Genomic DNA, 20,182 nt, shown 5'->3' with positions numbered 1-20,182 from the left:
TAGAAACAAATCCCTATAGCAAACCTCTCCTACTCCATGCAGTTCCCGAGACAGACAGATGTGTCAGCAGAGGAGCACTGTTATCAGACAGAAAAGAACAACTCAACTTCAGCAGCTGATAATTATTGGAAGGATTAAGATTTTTTTTTTAAATAAAAGTAATTTACAAATCTGTTTAACCTTCTGGAGCCAGTTGATATATTAAAAAATAAAAAAATAAAAAGTTTTTACTGGATAACCCCTTTAAGCCATATTTTTTTCAATTTAAGGAATTATATTTCATCCTTCAATATTTTATATTTCAGGAAATGTAACTCCGAAATACAAAGCTCACACCTTGAGAAACATTAGCAAAGCAAATGTTCACATTATTTGTTCCCTTTTCACAATGTAATGAATCCCAAGCCCTATTAGGTGTAGATGCTCGTGTTACCAGAGAACTACACATGAACTTACTCGCATGCTTGAAGAGAAATCCTATTATTACAGAAAGAAGTAGCACAGCAAGGTAGGTGATCTCATCGGGGGACATGGTAACCCTCCTGCAAAGAAAATACAGAGAGGTCAAGAATGTAGCAGTAGACACATGACGCCATATGAGGGAAATTAATACGAAATAACCTCGGGGCGCTGTACAGGCAGTTGCATAGGCTGAACGTAATGTGGTTGATAAAAATGGGGATACTTTATTTAATTTTTTAAATATGGTGAAGGAGGAGGGTGTAATAAAAAAGAGATGATACTTTCTCGTAACCGCAGCAGCTGCAAAGCTGACAGTCCAGGTCCTCGCTCATCACCAATTCTTACTCATTCCTGATGACGCGTCAACCCCAAAAAGGTACTGCCGCAAGGTGACCCATCATAGTCAGTGAGTAGAAAGTGGTGGTAAGGAGGCCGAGACCTGGAGAGTCAGAACAGCAGCTGAGGGGATCAGACGAGGTGAGAAGGACTTATTTTTTCATTTGGCACCAACCCTAGCAACAAAAAAATTTTAATCTCTGAACAACCCCATACAGACACATCCATATATAATGTATATACATATTTTACTATAAGAGCAGTCAGTGCCCCGCCTAGTGTAAACTCTGCCTTCAGATAGTGCCCAGTCTAGTGTAAACTCTGCCTTCAGATAGTGCCCAGCCTAGTGTAAACTCTGCCTTCAGATAGTGCCCAGCCTAGTGTAAACTCTGCCTTCAGATAGTGCCCAGTCTAGTGTAAACTCTGCCTTCAGATAGTGCCCTGCCTAGTGTAAACTCTGCCTTCAGATAGTGCCCAGTCTAGTGTAAACTCTGCCTTCAGATAGTGCCCCGCCTAGTGTAAACCCTGCCTTCAGATAGTGCCCAGTCTAGTGTAAATACTTACTTTAATCAGTGCCCAGTCTAGTGTAAATACTTACTTCAGTCAGTGCCCAGTCTAATGTAAAATGTTTTCTCCAGTCAGCGCCCAGTCTAGTATAAACACCGCCTTCAGTCAGCGCCCAGTCTAGTATAAACACCGCCTTCAGTCAGCGCCCAGTCTAGTATAAACACCGCCTTCAGTCAGCGCCCAGTCTAGTATAAACACCGCCTTCAGTCAGCGCCCAGTCTAGTATAAACACCGCCTTCCTTCAGTGCCCAGTCTAGTATAAACACCGCCTTCCTTCAGTGCCCAGTCTAGTATAAACACCGCCTTCAGTCAGCGCCCAGTCTAGTATAAACACCGCCTTCCTTCAGTGCCCAGTCTAGTATAAACACCGCCTTCAGTCAGTGCCCAGTCTAGTATAAACACCGCCTTCAGTCAGTGCCCAGTCTAGTATAAACACCTCCTTCAGTCAGTGCCCAGTCTAGTATAAACACTGCCTTCAGTCAGCGCCCAGTCTAGTATAAACACCGCCTTCCTTCAGTGCCCAGTCTAGTATAAACACCATCTTCAGTCAGTGCCCAGTCTAGTATAAACACCGCCTTCAGTCAGTGCCCAGTCTAGTATAAACACCATCTTCAGTCAGTGCCCAGTCTAGTATAAACACTGCCTTCCTTCAGTGCCCAGTCTAGTATAAACACCGCCTTCCTTCAGTGCCCAGTCTAGTATAAACACCGCCTTCCTTCAGTGCCCAGTCTAGTATAAACACCGCCTTCAGTCAGTGCCCAGTCTAGTATAAACACCGCCTTCAGTCAGTGCCCAGTCTAGTATAAACACCGCCTTCAGTCAGTGCCCAGTCTGGTATAAACACCGCCTTCAGTCAGTGCCCAGTCTAGTATAAACACCGCCTTCAGTCAGTGCCCAGTCTGGTATAAACACCGCCTTCAGTCAGTGCCCAGTCTAGTATAAACACCGCCTTCCTTCAGTGCCCAGTCTAGTATAAACACCACCTCCAGTCAGTGCCCAGTCTACTATAAACACCGCCTTCAGTCAGTGCCCAGTCTGGTATAAACACCGCCTTCAGTCAGTGCCCAGTCTAGTATAAACACCGCCTTCCTTCAGTGCCCAGTCTAGTATAAACACCGCCTTCAGTCAGTGCCCAGTCTAGTATAAACACCACCTCCAGTCAGTGCCCAGTCTAGTATAAACACCGCCTTCCTTCAGTGCCCAGTCTAGTATAAACACCGCCTTCAGTCAGTGCCCAGTCTAGTATAAACACCACCTCCAGTCAGTGCCCAGTCTAGTATAAACACCGCCTTCCTTCAGTGCCCAGTCTAGTATAAACACCGCCTTCAGTCAGTGCCCAGTCTAGTATAAACACCGCCTTCAGTCAGTGCCCAGTCTAGTATAAACACCGCCTTCCTTCAGTGCCCAGTCTAGTATAAACACCACCTTCAGTCAGTGCCCAGTCTAGTATAAACACCGCCTTCCTTCAGTGCCCAGTCTAGTATAAACACCACCTTCAGTCAGTGCCCAGTCTAGTATAAACACCGCCTTCCTTCAGTGCCCAGTCTAGTATAAACACCACCTTCAGTCAGTGCCCAGTCTAGTATAAACACCGCCTTCCTTCAGTGCCCAGTCTAGTATAAACACCGCCTTCAGTCAGTGCCCAGTCTAGTATAAACACCGCCTTCCTTCAGTGCCCAGTCTAGTGTAAACACCGCCTTCCTTCAGTGCCCAGTCTAGTATAAACACCGCCTTCCTTCAGTGCCCAGTCTGGTATAAACACCGCCTTCAGTCAGTGCCCAGTCTAGTATAAACACCGCCTTCAGTCAGTGCCCAGTCTAGTATAAACACCGCCTTCCTTCAGTGCCCAGTCTGGTATAAACACCGCCTTCCTTCAGTGCCCAGTCTGGTATAAACACCGCCTTCCTTCAGTGCCCAGTCTAGTATAAACACCGCCTTCCTTCAGTGCCCAGTCTAGTATAAACACCGCCTTCCTTCAGTGCCCAGTCTAGTATAAACACCACCTTCAGTCAGTGCCCAGTCTAGTATAAACACCGCCTTCCTTCAGTGCCCAGTCTAGTATAAACACCGCCTTCAGTCAGTGCCCAGTCTAGTATAAACACCGCCTTCAGTCAGTGCCCAGTCTGGTATAAACACCGCCTTCCTTCAGTGCCCAGTCTAGTATAAACACCGCCTTCAGTCAGTGCCCAGTCTAGTATAAACACCTCCTTCAGTCAGTGCCCAGTCTAGTATAAACACCGCCTTCAGTCAGTGCCCAGTCTAGTATAAACACCTCCTTCAGTCAGTGCCCAGTCTAGTATAAACACCGCCTTCCTTCAGTGCCCAGTCTAGTATAAACACCGCCTTCAGTCAGTGCCCAGTCTAGTATAAACACCGCCTTCAGTCAGTGCCCAGTCTGGTATAAACACCGCCTTCCTTCAGTGCCCAGTCTAGTGTAAACACCGCCTTCCTTCAGTGCCCAGTCTAGTATAAACACCGCCTTCCTTCAGTGCCCAGTCTAGTATAAACACCGCCTTCCTTCAGTGCCCAGTCTAGTATAAACACCACCTTCAGTCAGTGCCCAGTCTAGTATAAACACCGCCTTCCTTCAGTGCCCAGTCTAGTATAAACACCGCCTTCAGTCAGTGCCCAGTCTAGTATAAACACCGCCTTCAGTCAGTGCCCAGTCTGGTATAAACACCGCCTTCCTTCAGTGCCCAGTCTAGTATAAACACCGCCTTCAGTCAGTGCCCAGTCTAGTATAAACACCTCCTTCAGTCAGTGCCCAGTCTAGTATAAACACCGCCTTCAGTCAGTGCCCAGTCTAGTATAAACACCTCCTTCAGTCAGTGCCCAGTCTAGTATAAACACCGCCTTCCTTCAGTGCCCAGTCTAGTATAAACACCGCCTTCAGTCAGTGCCCAGTCTAGTATAAACACCGCCTTCAGTCAGTGCCCAGTCTGGTATAAACACCGCCTTCCTTCAGTGCCCAGTCTAGTGTAAACACCGCCTTCCTTCAGTGCCCAGTCTAGTATAAACACCGCCTTCCTTCAGTGCCCAGCCTATTCTAAACGCTGCCGCCTTATCATCAGGCATCACACTACATTCAACGTCTCAGTAGCGCAGAATATAATGTGCAGTTAGTCTTAATAACAATACCTAAAAGAGATAAAAAAAAAACACTCAATGAACACACTCAGTTGTCTCCATTGCTCTTGTTCGTTGTAAGGGAACAAAACAATGAACACCTCAACAGAACCAAATATAAGCCAATGGGAACTACTGCAGGCCTCAGGAGTCCATGTCGGATCCAGCACTGGGCTGTGGCTTTTATTTATGACAGAAACCACAAGTCTTAGCAGATGCATTTATATTGACAGGCTGCCTGATATACCAGTTGGTATGGTAACCTAAATGCAAATTTCCACCAATACTAATATTATAGCAGCTGAAAATCAGAATATTCATCTCTAGATACTTGTAAAATTTCAACAGACAAATGGGATACAAACACAATGGGGCTTTAATACACAGGGTTAATATCGGTCAAACAGGCTCGGTTATTGATTAATTACATCGTTTTAGATAAAAAATAAATAAATAATGAAAGTGATGGGCAGCACCGACGATTCAGCGATTGTTTATGCCGCGCTGCCTGTATGATGGCTGAGCCATTCAAAGGCTCTTTAAATCTATGAGATCGCAGCCTGTTTAAAGGGACAGGTTGGTCATTATTCTATAATCATCATGATCTCCAAACTGTGGCCCTCCAGATGTTGCAAAACTAAAACTTCCAGCATGTCCGGACAGGCTGGGAGTTGTAGATTTGCAACATCTGGAGGGCCACAGTTTGAGGATCACTGCTCTATATCGGGTATAGAGGCCTCCCTGGTGGAAAATGTGTGGGAAGAGGGAAGGTGTCACCTGACTGGTTGCTAAGGCAACTTTTTTCAACTTTCGCTAGTTTTGATACATTTTCCCCATCTTTTCAATAATGCGCCAGTTCAACAGAAATAAACTAGGGTAGGTTGATTAAAGGGGAACTCCACACCAATACACTGGCCCAGATATATCAATCTACCTGAAACAAAAACTGGATTTGCCCACAGCGACCAATCACAGCTCAGCTTTCCTATCTTAACAAGCTCTGGTAAAATAAAAGATGAGCTGTGATTGGTCGCTATGAGCAAATCCAGTTTTGGTTTCAGGTTGATCGATAAATCTGGCCCACTGAGTTATAAACCTTACTTTTGGGCCCTGCACCGGGTATGACTACTAATCCACTAAGCATGGAACATTGTATCAACTTTTCCTGGACTATTCCATTAAGGCCTCATTCACATAGCGGAATTTCTGAGCGGAACCTGGCAGAAAAATTCTGCTCGGAAATTCGGTTGCAGCAGACTCCCATTGTTTTTAATAGATCTCTGCTGCACCAGGCACACGGCAGATATTTTCGCTGCTGGAATTCCAACTCCGGACTACGCAGAAAGACATGCCACTTCTTTCTGTGGAATCTGTTCGGAAATGCATTGCCTCCGATGGCGATGCCGCATTTCTGAGAAGTCCAAGCGTTGGCTCATTGTTCTGGCACCTGCGGCATGTCTGTTCAGAAATTTTCCGAGCAAACATTCTGCCTTGTGAACATATCCTTACAAGTTTAAAGGGGAATTCCAGCCTTAGACATCTTATCCCCTATCCAAAGGATGTCTGATTGCAAGGGTGCCGTCGCAGGGACCACTGGGATCTCCATGCAGCCACCGGCCTTCTGTGTTGGGAGCTGCTCCCGAGACTTGACGTCACGGCTACGCCCCCTCCATCCAGGTCTATGGGAGGGGGTGTGACTGCCATCACGCCCCCTCTTATAAACATGAATGGAAGGGGCGTGGCTGTGATGTCAAGTCTTGGGAGCAGCTCCCGGCACAGAAGGCCTGTGGCTGCATGGAGATCGCGGTCCCAGCGGCAGGACCCCCCGCGATGAGACATCTTATCCCCTATCCTTTAGGTAGGGGATAAGATGTCTAAGGCCGGAATATCCATATAAGCCCAGGCCTGATACTCCTGTGGCACTCAAAGCAGATGGTATCTCCACCTGAAGTCCTTTGGTGCTAGGAGTGTGTGGACATGCACCGTCACCACTGACAGCAATGCAGTTTGCGTGGAATTCCACCGATAGGAAGTACATGTTACAGCTGGTCTGGAATTCTCCAAAATTCTGAGGTGAAAACAATGTAAAGCTGTTGCACCGGAATTTCCGAGCAGAATTTCTGAACAAAATTTTGCTTATAAGTTCTGTAGGGTGAATTTACAGACTGTACTTTTCTCAGCAGACTTGGAGACTAGACACGAACATCCTTGCAGAGTCACTTGTGGACAGGAGGGATGTTTTTAAATTGTTTGATGAACTACAAGATTTAACCTCTTCAGGACACAGGGCGTATGGATACGCCCTGCATTCCGAGTCCTTAAGGACACAGGGCGTATCCATACGCCCGTGGGAAATCCGATCCCCACCGCTAGCCGGTTGGGGACCGGAGCCGGATGCCTGCTGAAATCATTCAGCAGGCACCCCGGCACATCGCCCAGGGTGGTCCTGAGACCCCCCCATGTCATCGATCGGAGAAAATCGCATGTCAATTCAGACATGCGATTTTCTCCAATTCGGGCTGATTGGGTCTCTGGTGACCCGATCACCTGGAAAATAGGGCTGATCGGAGTTGTCAGCAACAGCACCGATCAGCCTAAGGGATAGGAGTGAGGTCGCAGAGCTGCGATCTCCTCCTATCCCCTGCCATTAGTCAGAACGGAGTTCTGACCAATGGCAGCCCAGGACAGGGGGTTGCCATGGCAACCCCCCGTTCTGCCCGCCCCTGGATGTCGAGGGAATCTGGGAAGAAGATGGAGGCCGTACCTGCAGGAGAAGATGCCTGGGGACCCGGGATCTTCACTGGAGCCTGCTGGATACTTGCTCAGGTAGGGAATCGACGGTGGGGGGGGGGATTGAAAGTTAAAGTAAAAACGATCTTACTGTGGCAACCACTAGGAAGGCCAAACTGCAACTCCCAGCATGCCGGGAGCATGCTGGGAGTTGTAGTTTTGCAACATCTGGAGGGTCACAGTTTGGAGACCACTGTTACAGTGGTGCCCAAATGGTAGCCCTCCAGATGTTGCTAAACTACAACTCTCAGCATGCCTTGACTGCCCAGGCATGCTGGGAGTTGTAGTTCTGTAACATCTGTCCCTTCAGATTTAGCAATCTTCATGACATTTTTGAAAATTGCTGCTCTACTTTGAAGCCCTCTAATTTTTTCAAAAAGCAAAAATATGTCCATTTTATGATGCCAACATAAAGTGGACATATTGTATTTGTGAAGAAAAATTTAATTTATTGTGAATATCCATTTTCCTTACAAGTAGAGAGCTTCAAAATTAGAAAAATGCTAAATTTTCATGACATTTTGGGATTTTTCACCAAAAAAGGATGCAAGTAACGCCGAAAATTTACCACCGAAATAAAGTAGAATATGTCACGAAAAAACAATCTCAGAATCAGAATATTCGGTAAAAGCGTTTTCGCGTTATTAATTCGTAAAGTGACGGTGGTCAGAATTGCGAAAAAGGGCTCAGTCCTTAAGGTGAAAAAGGGCTGCGTCCTTAAGGGGTTAAGTAGAATTGCCCACTCAGACATTCATAACATTTATGCAGGAAATGCCATAAATTCCTGACTGATGTGGATTCCAACTCCACAACCTGCACCTATGTGGAGAACAGGAGCATCCAGGTGGATAAAGATTGGAGAACTGGCGGAGTGCCTGTACATCTCTCTATACTGTTACAAAGAAGGTTATGGAAACACTGGGCAAGTAGTGAGCGGAAAGAGCCGAGCACAGGAACGCCTTCTCACCAGTAATTTTTTCATCCGGTTTGATCCTGCTAAATAGGTGTCCACTAGAGATGAGCGAAGTTACAGTGATTCGATTCGTCACAAACTTCTCGGCTCGGAAGTTGCTGACTTTAGCCTGCATTAATTAGTTCAGCTTTCAGGTGCTCCGGTGGGCTGGAGACTCTCTCTTAGGACTGTATCCACCTTTTCCAGCCCACCGGAGCACCCGAAAGCTGAACTAATTTACGCATGCTAAAGTCAGCAACTGCCGAGCCGAGAAGTTCGGGACGAATCGAATCACTGTAACTTCACTCATCTCTAGTGGACACCAGATGGACCCAACTAAAGTCAATGGGGAAGATTTATGAAAACCTGTCCAGAGGAAAAGTTGCCCATAGCGACCAATCAGCTTGCTTGTTTCATTTTTAACAAGGCCTCTGCAAAATGGAAGAAGCAATCTGATTGGTTGCTATGGGCAACTTTTCCTCTGGACAATATTTTGATAAATCTCCCCCAATGTCATTTATAGGGATCCCCCAGTGTACGGTGTAAAACAGACTCTGAATTCTGAGACCCTAAATGAAGCTTCTAACACAGATGTGAACGAGGCCTTAGGCCAGTATTTTCCAACCTTTTTCGGCTCAGGAAACCCCTTGAAAAAAATTAAAAAAAATTTAATTTTTTTCGCGGGGAACCCCTACGAGCAAAAATAAAAAATAAAAGACAATAGCCGCAATGCGAAGCACAAAATCTGTGGTGGGTATCAGCGTGGTTTCTCTTCTCCATCTGGTCCACGGTGTCATGACGATTTATTCCAGCCACAAACAACCTATTAGGCTCCGCACTTTTCCAGCATCAGCATCCAGGTTCTCTTTTTAGAAGTGAGGAGGAATAAAGGGGAGTATAGGTGTAAAGGGATAACAGAAGGGAGCAGAAAGGTGTACATGGGTGACAGAGGGGTGTAGAGGAGTGTACATGGGTGATAGAGGGGTATAGAGGAGTGTACATGGGTGACAGGTGTGTAGAGGAGTGTACATGGGTGACAGGTGTGTAGAGGAGTGTGCATGGGTGTACATGGGTGACAGAGGGGTGTAGAGGAGTGTGCATGGGTGACAGAGGGGTATAGAGGAGTGTACATGGGTGACAGGTGTGTAGAGGAGTGTACATGGGTGACAGGTGTGTAGAGGAGTGTGCATGGGTGACAGAGGGGTGTAGAGGAGTGTACATGGGTGACAGGTGTGTAGAGGAGTGTGCATGGGTGACAGAGGGGTATAGAGGAGTGTACATGGGTGACAGGTGTGTAGAGGAGTGTGCATGGGTGACAGAGGGGTATAGAGGAGTGTACATGGGTGACAGGTGTGTAGAGGAGTGTGCATGGGTGACAGAGGGGTGTAGAAGAGCGTACATGGGAGACAGAGGGGTGTACATGGGAGACAGAGGGGTGTAGAGGAGTGTACATGGGTGACAGAGGGGTGTAGAGGAGTGTACATGGTGGACAGAGGGGTGTAGAGGAGTGTACATGGGGGACAGAGGGGTGTAGAGGAGTGTACATGGGGGACAGAGGGGTGTAGAGGAGTGTACATGGGGGACAGAGGGGTGTAGAGGAGTGTACATGGGTGACAGAGGGGTGTAGAGGAGTGTACATGGGGGACAGAGGGGTGTAGAGGAGTGTACATGGGGGACAGAGGGGTGTAGAGGGCTGTACATGGGTGACAGAGGGGTGTAGAGGAGTGTACATGGGTGACACGGGGTGTAGAGGAGTGTACATGGGTGACAGGGGGGTGTAGAGGAGTGTACATGGGTGACAGGGGGGTGTAGAGGAGTGTACATGGGTGACAGAGGGGTATAAAGGAGTGGGCATGGGTAACACAGGGGTGTAGAGGAGTGTACATGGGTGACAGGGGGGTGTACAGGAATTAAAAGGTGGTAACAGAGGGGTGGACAGGGGTGACAAAGGGACAGTGGGGGTTGGACATTGGTTATAGGGGGGTAAACTGGGGGGTGGTCAGAGGGGTGGTTAACATGGGTGATGGGCGGACAAGGTGGACATGGATGACAGGAAAGTGGACAAGGGTGAAAGCGGAGCTGATCCGTCCTCCTGGGGGGGCCAGGAAGAATCGGTGGGCCGGGTAGAATCAGGCGGGCCAGGTAGAAACGGGGGGCGGGAAAAATTAATGCACTACCCCCATTGCATTCCTCCCCTTCCCGCCGTGATTCACTGGTGCGTAGGATGGGGCGGGAGATTTAAAAATAAAAAATAAAAATAAAATTGCCTGTTGGAGCAAAGGTTCCGGTTGGGAATCACTGCCTTAGGCGAAGTTTCCAATTTTTTTCTGGCGTTTTTTTGTCCCAAAAAAAAAAATACACTATAGTCTTAACATGCTGTGATTTTAGAAACTGGCATTAAGCCCAAAACCGCAAAAAAAAAAGCCAAAGATGAGGGAAACAAATGCCAAGTGGGTTGGCGTTTTATAAATCCCAATTGACTTTAAGCTAACATCGGACTGCAGCATTTTTTCACAAAAAAATAAAAAAAATACACTCCACTGTGGAGCACTTGTGGCATTTTTGCAAAAAAACTAAAACAAAAAAAACTACAAGTCAACAGCGGAATTCAATGTCCTGTTGCTCTTATAAAGGGGTACTCCGGTGAAAAGATTTTTTCTATAAAAATGCCCAAGGATATAGGCTGAGGCCAGTGTCATGTAAGGAGCCTGGGTCCCGCCTTCTTCCTGCTGCCCGGGCTCCTTACATGACACTGGGCTCAGCCTATCACCGGCCGTGGCGGAACATCGCTGCGGCTGACAATCCGTGCACACAGAAGAAGGCTGAAGACCGGACCAGATGACCGAAAAACTATAGCGACGGAAAGGGGGGACGGGGGAAGGGGAGTTAATGTTTGTTTTGTTTTGCAGCCCGGGCACAATAGGATGAAGAAAATTTTCACTATACTACTCCTTTAAAACAAACAAAAAACTATACTTACTTCCTGCGCTTTCCTGCTGCTTCCGTTATCCCTAATCCCATTCTTTACTTCCTGGTGTAGGGGGTCAATAGGTCAGAGTGTCTCTCAGCCAATCACTGGTCACAGCAGTGTCCTGCCTCAGCCAGTGATTGGCTGAGCAGCATTCTGACCTATTAACCCCCGACACCAGGAAGTGGAGCAGGCCGGAGACCAGGAGCAGCAATATTGGAGGCAAGTATAGTTTTTGTTGTTGTCTTTTAAGTTAAAGGTGAACTATAATGCAGCAAAACTTATCCCTATAAGTTTTAGATCAATGGTGGTCTGACTGCTATGACCCCCTTCAATCCCCTACATGGGATTCCGGCTCTCCCCGGGAACAGGGCATGTTTACGAAGAGCTGGAAATACAGCTTGGACATCTTTATAGATTAAAAATGATTCTCCGGAGTACCCCTTTAAGCATATACTTATATATTACAAATACATCTTGTGACGACATTTAGATAAGTACATTACAGTGATCCCCCGACATACGATCATTTCAACACACAATGCTTTAGCAGCTGTTTAACCCCTTAAGGACCAGGTTTTTTTTCTGTTTTTGCACTTTCATTTAAAAAAAAATCATAACTCTTTCAATTTTGCACCTAAAAATCCACATGATGGCTTATTTTTTGCGCCACCAATTCTACTTTGCAATGACATCAGTCATTTTACCCAAAAATTCACCGCCGCGGTCCCGAATAGCCCACTGAGCTAGCCGGGGGTAGTTTAGTTTCACTTTAGACATTGTTAAAGGCCGGGCCCAACCCGCTATGACGCGGGGCCACGCTGTTATAGAAAGGTAGCGGACTCAGGGCGTACAGGTACGCCCTTGGTCCTTAACAGGTTAATGTGCCATGTGTGCTGCGGTGAGTGTCACTCACCTGTCTCAGATGTTCCGGACCGTCCTCCATGCTCTGCTGCATGGCCGTCGCTCTCAGTCGCCACACACGCCGTCCCATCATCCAATAGGAGCCGCGTGTGCGGCGACGTCATGACGGCTATGGAGAGCGACGATCCAGGGCAGCGGTGACGGTCCAAAGCAGCGGGGACTCCTCAGGGACGTGATGACGGCGATGGAGAGCGACGATCCAGGGCAGTGGTGACAATCCAAAGTGGCGGGGACACCTCAGGGACGTCATGGCGGTGATGGAGAGCGACGATCCAGGGCAGCGGTGACGATCCAAAGTGGCGGGGACACCTCAGGGACGTCATGGCGGTGATGGAGAGCGATGATCCAGGGCAGTGGTGACGATCCAAAGTGGTGGGGATACCTCAGGGACGTCATGGCGGTGATTGAGAGCGATGATCCAGGGCAGCGGTGACGGCCCAAAGCGGCGGGGACACCCCAGGGACGTGATGGCAGCGATGGAAAGCGATGATCCAGGGCAGCGGTGACAGCCCAAAGCGGCGGCGACACCCCAGGGACGTGATGGCGGCGATGGAGAGCGACGATCCAGGGCAGTGGTGACGGTCCAAAGCGACGGGGACTCCCCAGGGACGTGATGACGGCGATGGAGAGCGACGATCCAGGGCAGCGGTGACGATCCAAAGTGGTGGGGACACCTCAGGGACGTCATGGCGGTGATGGAGAGCGACGATCCAGGGCAGCGGTGACGATCCAAAGTGGCGGGGACACCTCAGGGACGTCATGGCGGTGATGGAGAGCGATGATCCAGGGCAGTGGTGACGATCCAAAGTGGCGGGGACACCCCAGGGACGTGATGGCAGCGATGGAGAACGAAGATCCAGGGCAGCAGTGACGGTCCAAAGCGGCGGGGACACCCCAGGGAGGTGATGACGGCGATGGAGAGCGATGATCCAGGGCCGCGGTGACGGCCCAAAGTGGCGGGGACACCCCAGGGACGTCATGGCGGTGATGGAGAGCGAAGATCCAGGGCAACGGTGACGGTTCAAAGCGGCGGGGACACCCCAGAGACGTGATGACGGCGATGGAGAGCGACGATCCAGGGCAGCGGTGACAGTCCAAAGCGGTGGGGACACCCCAGGGACGTGATGGAGAGCGACGATTCAGGGCAGCGGTGACGGTACAAAGTGGCGGGGACACCCCAGGGACATGATGGCGGCGATGGAGAGCGATGATCCAGGGCAGCGGTGACGGTCTGGAGCGGCGGGGACACACGAGTATAACTTTCTATATTACCATTGCACGGATCCCTCAACATACGATGGAATCAAGTAATGATGGTTCATTTGGAACAAATTACCATTGTATGTTGAGGGATCACTGTACAAGTGACAATGATAAATACCCCCCTAGTGTGAACAGGGCTTTATAGTCTAAAGTAGTGCAAAAGTCTCCAACCTGTGGAACTCTGTTGAAAAACTACAACTCCCAGCATGCCAGGACAGCCGTAGGCTGTCCTGGCATGCTGGAAGTTGTAGTTTTGCAACAGATGAAAGTCACAGGTTGAATACCACTGGCTAAAGGGAAATGTTTAACTAGTTATATGATAAATTATTCAAATATTCTGATGAGGGGGGAGGGTCTGTATCTAGTATTGCTTATCCACTCCCCAATAGCCAGCAGCAGAGCCCAGCACAACTAGCTGTGACATGGCTTCGCCTGTGTGACATACCATAAATGTAACAAATGTGTGTAGTGCAGCCCCGTGATTGTATATTACGACAGACCCGAGCTCCCCCGCACTCACCTTCTAATGGTTGATCCTTAGAAAGCACAACAGCTGAAGGCTCGAATTGTTTAAAGAGCAACCATTCATTACACAGGTGAGGGAATAGGGAAATGGAATCCTGTCATGGTCGCCGCCACCCCCCTCAGTTCATGGGATGAGCCGCTTCCTTGTGACCTCATCAACCCCACCTCGCCTCCTCAGCGCCGATTGGAAGATGCCTGGCGTCGCTGCAAGGTGATTGGCCGGCTGTCCATCACTCAAGTTGTAAGGGGCGGGGGGGAATGGGCTGTGCGCAACGCATGCTGCATGTATTAACTATTTCAGGACCGCACTTTAATGCACGTTAGTAACTAATGTGGGAAGTGCAACGTACATGTGGCTGGGGCTGTGCTGTCCCCTGACAGCCACTAGTGAACGGTGTGACAGTAAAGGGGAGTCAGAGAGGCCCATGTGGATGCTTATTAGTTTTTGGCACTTTTTTGTTACAAAACCACAGGGAAGTTACTTATGCTCTTTAAAGGGTACTCCAATGGAATTTTTTTTTTTTTTTTTTTAAATCAACTGGTGTCAGAAAGTTACACAGATTTGTTAATTACTTCTATTTAAAAATCTTAATCCTTCCAGTACTTATCAGCTGCTGTATACTACAGAAGAAGTTGTTTTTCTTTCTGGAATTCTTTTCTGTCTGACCACAGTGCTCTCTGCTGACACCTCTGTCCATGTCAGGAACTGTCCAGAGTACAATCAAATCTCCATAGCAAACCTATCCTGCTCTGGACAGAGGTGTCAGCAGAGAGAACTGTGGTCAGACTGAAAAGAACTCCAGAAAGAAATACAAATTCCTGTGGAGTGTACAGCAGCTGTTAAGCACTGGAAGGATTAAGATTTTTAAATAGGAGTAATTTGCAAATCTGTCTAACTTTGTGGCACCAGTTGATTTAAAAAAAAAAATGTGTTTTCCACTGGAGTACCCCTTTAAAGACAAGGCCATTTTTGTTTTTGTAATATAATTTTTCCACCCTCACCTTTTAAGAGCAAGAGCTCGTGTTTTCTTTGCTGCACCAATTGCACTTGCTATTGTAACCCTTCACATTTTCATAAAATAAACTGCAAAACCAGTGATGTGAAATTAAAAAAAAAAAGTGAAAAACCACATGACATTTGAATCTTATTCTTCAGGTCGGTACAATTCCATTTATACTCAGTTTGTATAGTTCTTTGGGTTATGCTTTACTAGTTTTAAGGAGAACTCCACAGGATAGGGAATAAGCAGCTGATCGCGAGGATCCAACTGCTGGGATCCCATGCAATCTTTGGGATGAGACCCTGGCGCTCTCAGTGAGGAGCGTGTGTTATCTACCGGTAGACGGCACACGCTCCATTCATTTCTATGGGAGTCTGAGTGCTGTACTCCGGTCTTTTCGGCGCTCCCATAGAAATGAATGGAGCGCGTGCCGTCTGCAGCATGCGCTCTTCATTGAGCACCGGGGCCCGTCTCTGAGATCGCAGGGGTCCCAGAGGTCGGACCCCCCACGATCAGTTGCTCATCCCCTATCCTGTGGATAGGGGGATAAGTTAGTTTTTTGCTGGAGAGGACGCAGGGCATACAAGTACACTCTTCACGAGCTATAGGGTTTTGAATAAGCTCAAAAGCTGGTAAGAAGTGGCTACTATAAGCAGCCAGGACTCACCGCGATTGCCGGACATCTGCAATAACCCTAAATCAGTGTTTTCCAATCCGTTTGCCACCAGCTGTTGTAAAACTACAACTCTCAGCATGCCTGGACAGCCAAAGGCCCTATGTAAATATCTATAGACTTCTGGGATTGTTGGGTTGCGGCCACCTGCAAGTCACAACATAAGCTGCAATACAGTACGATTCAAGCAGTTGTACAAATCAACTATTTTTAGCTGTATAACCAGTGTCAAAGCCTAAGTCACCATGTGGCTCCAGAACTAAAGGGAAATTGACAACAACGTCACCTGTGCTAACCTGCCTAATCACAAGGGTGTCTGCAATTGCGTTCACTAACCCCTAGTCCCTAATCAATGCCCCCTTATAAATATTTATACCCCCAGCATGTAGCCGATTGGAGCCGAGATCCCGCACTAGCACTGTCAGATGTCCAAGTCAGGCCCCTTTCACACTGCTGTTGCTCCCCGTCAAGAGCGGCCATCAAAGTCTCTCTTTTTTTTTTTTTGCTGACTTTATCGGCCGTTCTCATGACGGGGAGCAACGGGCAACAATGGGTCCAGGTGGCTCCCATTTACTATTATGGGGGCCGCCGTTATGAATTGCGGGTGAAAAAGACGGCACAAGCCGTAATTTTTCTTCCGTTATTCTGCCCGGCTCTCCCGACGGCCGTCACACTGCCGTGTACTAACAGCAGGGTGAAAGAAGCCTAAGTTGCTCTACTTCTAAGGCTGATGCACTAAAGCTACACAAGGACTTGTGGCTGTGTGACATAGGATCACACTAGTGAATGTGGTTGTGTTGTGACCCATAAGCAATACTCGGGGGCGTAGGGTGCCTGAGGGGGCGCAAAGGACCTTCTGCCACATAAGAGGAATCCAGTACAGTGATCCCTCAACTTACAATGGCCTCAACATACAATAGTTTCAACATACAATGGTCTTTTCTGGACCATTGTAAGTTGAAACCAGACTCAACATACAATGTACAGTCCAGATCTGCGAAACATGTCAATGGCCGGAAGAACTGACCAATCAGGATGGGCAATTTACTGGTAAAACACCTGCATTACTGAAGCGTATGCACTGACTGGTGTCTGGTAGCGCCCCCTACAGTACAGGGAGGTATTACAAGTTCTGTACACTTTACCTGTACCAGGGTTAGCTGCTCCTTTGGACACCAGTGAGGGTGACTCCATGTTACTTTTTTAGGACATTGCGTGTACTGTACAGGACCCGGAAGAAGCTCCTGTCCTCTACATAGACCAGTGTTTCCCAAGCAGGGTGCCCCCAGCTGTTGCAAAACTACAACTCCCAGCATGCCCGGACAGCCTATGGCGGTCCTGGCATGCTGGGAGGTGTAGTTTTGCAACAGCGGGAGGCTCCCTGCTTGAAAAACACTGAAATAGACAGTGATTTACAGCTCCCAGCAGATCTTTTATATGTAAGGATTTGCTTTATCTATATTAATTATCTTCTTATTTTTCTTTAATCCTCACTTTTTCCTATTTTTGGATGACATTTTGGGGCTTTAGAACCAATTACCAAGTTTCCATAGAGTTCTGGTCTCAACATACAATTGTTTCAACATACAATGGTCGTCCCAGAACCAATTAATATTGTAACTTGAGGGACCACTGTATTAGAAATGCACATGGTAAGGGGCTCTGTTACAAGTCATGCATCGGGACATGAGAACTTTAAAGGTGTATTCCAGGCCAAAACTTTTTTTTTTTTTATACTGGCTCCGGAAAGTTAAACAGATTTGTAAAATACTTGTATTAAAAAATCTTAATCCTTCCAATAGTTATTAGCTTCTGAAGTTGAGTAGTTTTCTGTCTAACTGCTCTCTGATGACTCACGTCCCGGGACGTGACATCATCATTGAGCAGTTAGACAGAAAACTTCAGAAGCAAATAACTATTGGAAGGATTAAGATTTTTTTATAGAAGTAATTTACAAATCTGTTTAACTTTCCGGAGCCAGTTGATATATAAAAAAAAGTTTTTGCCTGGATAACCCCTTTAAGTTATACCTTTGCCTTTACCCATAGCATTCTATGGAAATCATATACAGAAAACCCCCTTCGTCTAAATCACAGGAAATTGCTTGTAAAATTATACTTACAGAATTATAAACTAATGACTATAAATGTTATTTGCTGACAATATCTCCAATCAAACATTACAAAGGCAGAAAAAAAGGAAATCATTGATCCCATAAATTTTTAATATTGCTGCGGACTAGATTTCCTGACTGTGCATTTCTAAATTTGGCATCATGCAGATGTTAGGGCAGAATCGGAGATGACAGTACTCCTACCTGAGTATAGATTAAAGGGGTTATCCAGGAAAAAAAAACTTTTTTTTATATAGCAACTGGCTCCAGAAAGTTAAACAGATTTGTAAATTACCGTATTTATCGGGGTATACCACGCACCGGCCTATAACACGCACCCTCATTTTACCAAGGATATTTGGGTAAAAAAAGTTTTTTACTCAAATATCCATGGTAAAATGAGGGTGCGTGTGCGCGCATGTATACCCCGATACACCCCCAGGAAAGGCAGGGGGGGAGAGGCCGTCGCTGCCGGCTTCTCTCCCCCTGCCTTTCCTGGGGTCTAGAGCGCTGCTGCCGGCCCTTCTCTCCCCCTGGCTATCGGCGCCGCTGCCCGTTCTGTCCCCCTGACTATCGGTGCCGGCGCCCCATTGCCGGCGCCGACAGCCAGGGGGAGAGAAGGGGCAGCGGCACCCATTGCCGGCGCCGCTGCCCCGTTGCCTCCCCCCATCCCCGGTTGCATAATTACCTGTTGCCGGGGTCGGGTCCGCGCTGCTTCAAGCCTCCGGTGTGCATCCCCTAGGTCGCTGCTATGCAAGGCGCACTGACGTCATGCGCCGCGCCGTGCAGCGCATAGCAACGACGCAGGGGACGCACACCGGAGGCCTGAAGCAGCGCGGACCCGACCCCGGCAACAGGTAAATATGCTACCGGGGATGGGGGAGGCAACGGGGCAGCAGCGCCGGCAATGGGTGCCGCTGCCCCTTCTCTCCCCCTGGCTGTCGGCGCCGCTTCTCTCCCTCTGGCTATCGGCGCCGCCAATGGGGCGTCGGCACCGATAGTCAGGGGGACAGAACGGGCAGCGGCACCGATAGACAGGGGGAGAGAAGGGCCGGCAGCAGGGCTCTAGACCCCAGGAAAGGCAGGGGAAGAGAAGCGGGCAGCGACTGCCTCTCTCCCCCTGCCTTTCCTGGGGGTCTATCGGCGTATAACACGCACATAGACTTTAGGCTAAAAAATTTTGCCTAAAAAGTGCGTGTTATACGCCGATAAATACGGTACTTCTATTAAAAAATCTTAATCCTTTCAGTACTTATGAGCTTCTGAAGTTTAGGTTGTTCTAAGTAATCTCTGATGACTCGTGTCTCGGGAACCACCCAGTTTAGAAGAGGTTTGCTATGGGAATTTGCTTCTAAACTGGTCGTTTCCCGAGACACGTGTCATCAGAGATTATTTAGACAGAAAAGAACAACCTTAACTTCAGAAGCTCATAAGTACTGAAAGTATTAAGATTATTTAATAGAAGTAATTTACAAATCTGTTTAACTTTCTGGAACCAGTTGATATATATAAAAAAGTTTTTTCCTGGAATACCCCTTTAAAAGAGTAACAGTAAAAGTAACAAACACCGGCCTGAAGATACAGTGATCCCTCAACTTACAATGGCCTCAACATACAATAGTTTCAACATACAATGGTCTTTTCTGGACCATTGTAAGTTGAAACCAGACTCAACATACAATGTACAGACAGTCCAGATCTGTGAAATGTGTCAATGGCTGAAAGAACTGACCAATCAGAATAGACATTCACTGGTAAAACACCTGTACTACTGAAGCGTATGCACTGACTGATGTCTGGTAGCGCCCCCTACAGTACAGGGAGGTATTACATGTTCTGTACACTTTACCTGTACCAGGGTTACCTGCTCCTTGGACACCAGGTTAGGGCGACTCCATGTTACTTTTTTAGGACACTGTGTACTGTACAGAACCCCGAAGAAGCTCCTGTCCTCTACATAGGCCAGTGTTTCCCAAGCAGGGTGCCCACAGTTGTTGCAAAACTACAACTCCCAGCATGCCCGGACAGCCTTTGGCTGTCCGGGCATGCTGGGAGTTGTAGTTTTGCAACAACTGGAGGCACCCTGCTTAGGAAACACTGACATAGACAGTGATTACAGCTCCCAGCAGATCTTTCTTACTATTATATGTAAGGATTTGCTTTATCTATATTAGTTATCTACTTATTTTTCTTTAATTCTCACTGTTTCCTATTTTTGGATGACATTTTGGTGCCTTTAGAACCAATTACCAGGTTTCCATAGAGTTCTGGTCTCATCATACGATGGTTTCAACATACAATGGCCGTCCTGGAACCGATTAATATTGTAACTTGAGGGACCACTGTATAGCATGACTAAACAATATTTTGGAAATTAATTTCACTAACAATTTTCATCATTTTATTTTAAATTATAGAATATTATGTAATAAAATATTTTATTGATAGATATAAATATTTGTTTCCATATCCGTATAAAACA

General features: G+C 47.4%; 1 protein-coding gene across 4 annotated transcripts in view; it reads right to left on the bottom strand.

Annotated features, from left to right (window-relative positions):
• The window catches only part of MBOAT7 (membrane bound O-acyltransferase domain containing 7), a 71,735-nt gene that overhangs the window by 20,226 nt on the left and 31,327 nt on the right, over nucleotides 1–20,182 (bottom strand). For 2 of the 4 annotated variants that reach the window (XM_056541936.1, XM_056541935.1), the window contains one exon: nucleotides 457–542. In XM_056541936.1, coding sequence (XP_056397911.1) covers nucleotides 457–532 — 76 coding nt within the window. In that variant the 5' untranslated portion in view covers nucleotides 533–542. Of the gene's footprint in view, nucleotides 1–456; nucleotides 543–11,213; nucleotides 11,237–13,908; nucleotides 14,068–20,182 lie in introns of those variants that run through there. The other 2 variants (XM_056541934.1, XM_056541933.1) reach the window with 2 other exon arrangements.

Source organism: Hyla sarda, chromosome 10, assembly GCF_029499605.1.
Source record: "Hyla sarda isolate aHylSar1 chromosome 10, aHylSar1.hap1, whole genome shotgun sequence".
NCBI lineage: Eukaryota > Metazoa > Chordata > Amphibia > Anura > Hylidae > Hyla > Hyla sarda.
This window is presented reverse-complemented; position numbering and strand designations above follow the sequence as displayed.